This window comes from Mytilus edulis, unplaced genomic scaffold (genome assembly GCF_963676685.1).
Source record: "Mytilus edulis unplaced genomic scaffold, xbMytEdul2.2 SCAFFOLD_965, whole genome shotgun sequence".
NCBI lineage: Eukaryota > Metazoa > Mollusca > Bivalvia > Mytilida > Mytilidae > Mytilus > Mytilus edulis.
In genome coordinates this window covers 1-6,987 of record NW_027268924.1, presented here as the reverse complement: position 1 = coordinate 6,987, position 6,987 = coordinate 1, and the positions used below count along the sequence as shown (strand labels likewise).

Genomic DNA, 6,987 nt, shown 5'->3' with positions numbered 1-6,987 from the left:
ACAGGGGTTACTGTATTAAACCTCAAATAAACAGACTCTTATAAATACTGAATAGATACCCTGATCTACATGGACTATATACCATGACCTACATGTACTGACGCTACAAAAAAGTGTACAAGAATTACAGTCATTGATTTAATCCTATGTGGTTTTTTAACCATTATACTAGGGAAATGTTTGTTTTTTTCAATCAAAGATCTTGATAGCTCTCAGGGACATGAAGATACAGGAAATTGAGAACAATCTAAATATTTAACAGTAAACCTGACCACATAAACCCCCAACTACCCCAAAAACTGTTGAAATATACTTCGAGATATACATGTATGAAATATCACCTATTATTTTTACATTTAAAATCCCATAAATGTGAATAACAAATACAGTGAACATAGTTAAAATGTATTTAGACTGAGACTAACATTCCTAATAAAAAGCTATTACCTTCTGTGACTGTATTGCATATTTAAAACAATTGACCATTTAACATCATCTCTGACAACATACCATATTTTTATTCCAATCAATATCAAAACACTAAATGCTGAGATAAGTGATGCACAATAAAACAATAAAACTGAATATTTGTGAAAAGCAAATATGAAAAAAATTATATTTTTTTTACAGGAACTTAACTCACAACACAAGATTTTAAAGAAAAATCAAGCATATCCATTTTTATCTTTATTTACTGTGGAGAATTGTTTATAGTATTTTCAATCACTTTTTTCTATGATGAACTAGTTCAAGATATGTTTGTCCATCCATTTGAGCAATTTTGCTTAGTTATAGCAAAGTTCTATGCAAGTTTTTGCCTAATAGGAAAAATAATTATTCACAATGTCGAAATTCAATCGTCTACATTTTTTAATCTATTAAGACAACTAGTCTTACCTTAGCCTATATTTCAAAAGATAGACATAAAAACCTAGACTACATATATAAAAGCATTATTTTTCTAATCTACGACCAAAGTCAATTTTTTTTAATACTTATATTATAATTAAATGGCAATATAATGTAATATTTCTCACATGAATACTTATATAATATTCTTTCATTCTAAATTTTACCCAAACACACATGCATGGTTAACTCTACTATCACATCACAAATAATAACAGAGCCTCATACAGACACACATATATAGCAAATTGTCCCATTGTAATAATAATATTAATCTTTAACATCAACAAATAATATAATCTTTATCCACCAATAAATACAAACTCACAACAAACAACATACATCACTTGCCATATGACAATCAAATGATAAAGCAAAAAAAAAGAAGAATTTTTCAGACTCTGTCATATTCATCAAATACAATGAATTATTCTATAATACATTAAATATTCAGGCCTTAACCTAGAAGAAAAAAAATGAAGATTTAGTTATTCATGTTATTAGGCCACATTATTTTTTTTATCAATTTTTTGTACTGCTAGTTCATCAAACTTCTTATAATTCAATTCAATTCCTATTTACCGGATGGATAATTTTTATTCCTCAACTAGTATTTATTATCTATTTTTTCTTAATATATATATAGAATCTGGAATCTCAATGTTCAAACTTATTAAATAGAAGAATATAAAGTTTGTTTTTTGTTCAACCTTTTTTAATCATGGTGATTAATTATTTCATTGAGAAAAAAAATTGTTCGTTCCCTCTTCATAAAGTTTGAAGAAAAACTAATGAGGAAAAGTTAAAATTTGAAAAAGAATGTTTTCAAATTTTCTCTCATCATAAAATTCTAAATAAGTATTTGACTTCTGTTTACAATTTTGCATTACTATATGTGAAGGAAGGCATACTTTTGTTTTTGTGTTTGTTGCAAATCCTTTTTACGTTTGCTTTACAAACACAGAGAACAAACTTGTTTTGGTTTTAGAATGCATGATTATATTTCTGCTATTCACATACATTTTCTCAATTACAATTTACAAATAATTTTATCTTGCAAAGCTATTGAAAAACTTTTTGTCAAAGCATTTGCAACATCATTTACAAAGTAAAGCAATATTTATTGCAATAGAGTATTGTTTTTCTTCAAGAACTTTAATATATTGCAATGTTCATACCCTTGACATATCATGGAATGTGTTTATCCTGAATTTTTGTTTCATTTTCTGCAAGGCAGCTTTTTAACTAATATTCTAATTTCAATAAACAGTAAAACACTTTAATATCAAGCCCTAACTACCTTTTTATACCGTAAATGTTTATAGTATGAGAGAAAAGCTTCGGCAAATGGATAGAAACTTAACATTAAATTGTCCTTGGGTTCAATGGCATATTCATGGAAAGCTTCTCACTCACTGCATCTTGTTGGCTTCATATTTTGTTGTCATTATTTCTTCATCAGAATCCAATAAACTTGGTAAAACCCTGTCAGAAAAAAATATGAAAATGAATGTGAGAACATATAAACCATAAAAGGTACAACTAATTATCTTAAACATCTAATTTTGACTTGGCAAGTTGATGCATGAAATAAGCAGACAAGAGAAATGTTGGAGTTAACAATTCTTTCAATACCACTTTGTATATAAGATGGTATATTTAACGTTACCATAACATTAATATAGATGCTTGATAAAAATGTGCATAATAATGACTCAATTTCTTCCACTTGCAAAATAAGGGAAAATGAATAGAATTTTATCATATACAGTTAAAAAAATAACCCAATAAGAATTGAATTTTAGGTTCTGTTTAGGGATCTCTTAATTCTGATGTGCTAACATGATAGTTTCTGACTAATCCAACTTTACAAATAATCTGGCAATTAGGAGATTATGGATGACCAAATGTCAACATCTTGATTTCTTTCAGCTATTTGTTGCTGTCTCATTGCTGTTATTTTCATATTTTCTATTACATCCTGAATATACCTTATTTTTTCCTAAATGAGTATATATTTTTGTAAATGTCCTCTCCTGGATGCAACATTGCCATGCCATTGTCATACAATCTCTCAAATAAAACATTAACAATAAAGTTGAAATGTTCATAGATTTCAAAATGAATTTGTTTCTAACTAATAAGACAGGAACTTATTCCATTTTTCTTTTTTTAATTAAAACCTTACATAAAATATTGATATTCAAATAGATGCACCAGATGCAAATTTAAAAACTATATACTATTACGACACTTCAATATCTATAATTGATACATACTTATCAGTTATGGATGATGGAATATTTTCTTCAACCCACTTCAAGTCATCATCCTGTTAACATAAATTCAGTATTATATAACTTTCAAATTCTTTGGTGTTTTCACATCTGACAATATAAATCAGAGTCTTTTTTTTTCCGTTTATACATTTATGTGTAAAACATAGTAGAAGTGTTTTTTTTTTAAAACTTGATGCCTTTAAGTATTGGTGCTATAGCTTTTCACTGTTTTTCTGGTATTATAACTTAACTATGTTACAGTTGATATTTTAATAAATATACATGTATTTGAAAATTTCCTCTATGTCAGCGTGCTGTTGGAAAACACAGAATAACTTACAGGATTATTTCTCTGTTTAGGAGATCCATTTGATTGTTTGGAATTTCTCATCTTCATTGCCATCTGAAAAATATCAATTAAGACTTCTTTTAGGTTAATCAACAAAAAAACTCATTTTTGGGAACTTTATTGTACTGGGTTACTGTTTCATTGTCATGTAAATAATTTTTTCTGATATCTCAAAAACAGGGAATCATTTTGACAACAACTCTTAAACCACAGACTAGATTTTAATAATATTTCACAAAATCTTTCTTGCTTAACGCCATTCTTGATCTGCGTGATTTTTCAGAAATGGCAACTTTGCCAATCTATACAAATCAGGGCAAGAGATATCAATTTGTGAGAGTTGCAAAATCTTCCAGTTCACTTTCAAATAAATAGCGGGGAAAATTATCAGAATCATCATTCCTAACTGATAATACAGCTAACCAGCATCAGATAAATTGGTAAATAGTTGATAGATTAACACTGTAATCATATTAATTAGGAATTATTCATTGCTCTAAGATAATGCAACTAGAAAACATAAAACAACCCCAAATGTTTATATTGTAAACTTCATAGCTTTAATACTTTCAGTTTCTGCTACATTTCTTAAAGAATGAAATGAGGATATATATCAAATGTATACAAAGAAGTATATTTTTCAAATTTCAGATTAAAATATTTTTATATTTCAACTGAAAAAAATGTTTTGATAAGGTGTTGAAATGTATAAACTTTATATACAGACACTGAAGGTTTTCAGTTATAAATTATAACTTTATCATACCAAAGGCATCATTCATTGATGTTTCATCCTCTTCATCCTCATCAGCATCCAATAATGGAGAAAATGCATATCTGGAATGAAAAAATATCAACCATCATCAAAAATATCTCAAGTCAATAAAAAATATGCTTAAAAAACCAAACTATTCTGGACATTGTGGACACAAGGATGAAAAATCTATTGCATCATACAGAAAAGTGTGAGTTTAATAGAACATTTTTTATAGTTTATACATCTTGGAAAATCAGTTGTTTTAAATAGAAATGAAAACTGTTTTGTCTTTATGAACACATAAAACGATTTGAGCCCAACCATAATTTCTTCTGTATCGATGAAGACAGTCTGCCAATGCAAGTTTTAAGGTCTTTCTTCTTACCTTTTTAATTTGAAAAAGATGTGGCAGATTGTTGTGATTTCCTGCTTTTTTTTATTGTTCCTGTTGTTTGAAATCAGTAACTGACCAAAGTTATCCTCAGAGAAATTTAGCTACTCTGTTTTAACAATTTTGGTTTTAGTGCTTTCAAATGTTTTATTTTCATATATTTTTTTTAGTCACAAGCATACCCAAGGATGGTTATTTAAGAAACTTGCACCAAAATTATATCACATTTAAAAAAATAAAATGTCTAATGGTATGTCAAGATCATATATATTTAGCAGTTTTGTACTCATATTACCTTTGACTGTTCGCTGACGGTCTCCACAGAAACATCATAACCAGGAGAATTACAGAAAACAGAAGATGCCAGAATGCATCATCTATCCAAATCTCTTCCCAGTCCTAGAACAAATGTTAATGACAAATATATAATATTGGAATGAAATACAATGGTTTAAATCTCATGCAATAAAATTGATAGGAAATAATTTTTAAAGACAGTTACAGCTGACAAACACATAAAGATCATTCAGTTTCAAACATTAAAGTCTAAAGAATGCCTTTTTTTTTACTCCTTCTAAAGCACCATTAATCATGGCATTCTTTTTATTTGTTAGTTTACTAGGACTTCATTCAAGTTTTAAACATCTATACAATTTGATGGTTATTAGTTTTACTGGTTGATATTGAATCAGTAATGAACATCAAGAGAACATTGGGTATTTCCTTGAAAAGTCACATCCTTAATAGAATATGACACCTATTGATTATCTTTATTTTAAAAAGGACTATGTTATATTTTCATGTCATATTTAATTATAGAACCTTAGTGAGCACGCTCACATACCCCACGTCCCCACATTGTCATTGGAGAAATTAAATAAGTATAAGAAAAAAAAATTGTATAAGAAAAAATACTGAATAATAATTTCCTGTCAATATACACATCTACATAGTATGTCCTTATTATCTACAAAATTTCATGAAATTCTGTTGTGTGTTTTCAGAGGAGTTGAGATGACAAACTGTTGCAGAAGTACATTGAAGCAAATAAGTTTCAAAGGGGCATAACTCCTAGAAAAAAATTGAATCGTAATTTCCTGTTGATATGCACATCTACGTAGTATGTCCTTATTATCTACAAAGTTTCATGAAATTCTGTTCTGTGGTTTCAGAAGAGTTGAGATGACAAACTGTTGAAGTAGTACCTGATAGCAAATAAGTTCAAAGAGGCGTAACTCCTAGAAAAAAAATTGAATCGTAATTCCTGTCGATATGCACAACTACATAATATGTCCTTTTCATATAAAAAGATTTCGTGAATTCTGTTGTGTGGTTTGAGAGGAGTTGCGATGACAAACTGTTGCAGTAGTACATTAAAGTGAATAAGTTCAAAGGGGCTTAACTCCTAGAAAAAAATTGAATCGTAATTTTCGGTCGATATGCACATCTACATAGTATGTCCTTATTATCTGAAAAGGTTTCATGAAATTCTGTTGTGTGGTTTGAGAGGAGTTTGCGATGACAAACTGTTGCAGTAGTACATTGAAGCAAATAAGTTCAAAGGGGTGTAACTCCTAGAAAAAAAAATTGAATCGCAATTTCCTGTCGATATGCACAACTACATAGTATGACCTTATTATCTGAAAAGGTTTCATGAAATTCTGTTGTGTGGTTTTAGAGGAGTTGCGATGACAAGAAACAGGACTGACGGACGACGGACTGACGGACAGGTCAAAAACATTATACCCCTCCGCAACTTTGTTGCATGGGTATAATAAAGTCAACAGTGTACTTACTGTAATACATTTCTTTAATTTATGGGTAACAAGGGACCACAACATAAATATCACTGAAGCTGAAAAGAAATATATTAAAAAATAATTATCCATATCAATTTCTTCAGTAAATTAAAGCATTCATTATCCATGTATCAAATTCTTCAGTAAATTAAAACATTCATTATCCACGTATATATTTCCTTTAAAAAAAGATTGTGAATAAAACTAGAGGCTCTAAAGAGCCTGTGTCGCTCACCTTGGTCTATGTGCATATTAAACAAAGGACACAAATGGATTCATGACAAAATTGTATTTGGTGATGGTGATGTGTTTGAAGTTCTTACTTTACTGAACGATTTTGCTTCTTACAATTATATCTATAATGAACTTTGCCCATTAGTAACAGAAGACTATATTTGGTAAAAATTTACATAAATTTACCAAATTAATGAAAATTGTTAAAAATTGACTATAAAGGGCAATAACTCCTTAAGGGGTCAATTGACCATTTAGGTCATGTTGAC

At 28.8% G+C, this 6,987-nt stretch overlaps 1 protein-coding gene and 1 long non-coding RNA gene across 2 annotated transcripts; both read right to left on the bottom strand.

The window, feature by feature from the left end:
• Positions 1 to 901: 901 nt before the first annotated feature.
• Positions 902 to 3,585, bottom strand: LOC139509117 (uncharacterized). The gene is made up of 3 exons (XR_011661565.1): positions 3,529 to 3,585; positions 3,189 to 3,241; positions 902 to 2,394 (listed from the first exon to the last, which is right to left on the bottom strand). It is a non-coding gene; the product is annotated as an uncharacterized lncRNA (long non-coding RNA).
• Positions 3,586 to 4,277: 692 nt separating this feature from the next.
• Positions 4,278 to 6,540, bottom strand: LOC139509119 (transmembrane protein 87B-like). The gene is made up of 3 exons (XM_071296077.1): positions 6,482 to 6,540; positions 4,981 to 5,084; positions 4,278 to 4,374 (listed from the first exon to the last, which is right to left on the bottom strand). The coding sequence occupies exons 1-3, from the start codon at positions 6,524 to 6,526 to the stop codon at positions 4,287 to 4,289; spliced, it is 237 nt and encodes a 78-aa protein (XP_071152178.1). The 5' UTR covers positions 6,527 to 6,540; the 3' UTR covers positions 4,278 to 4,286.
• Between the last annotated feature and the right edge of the window lie 447 nt (positions 6,541 to 6,987).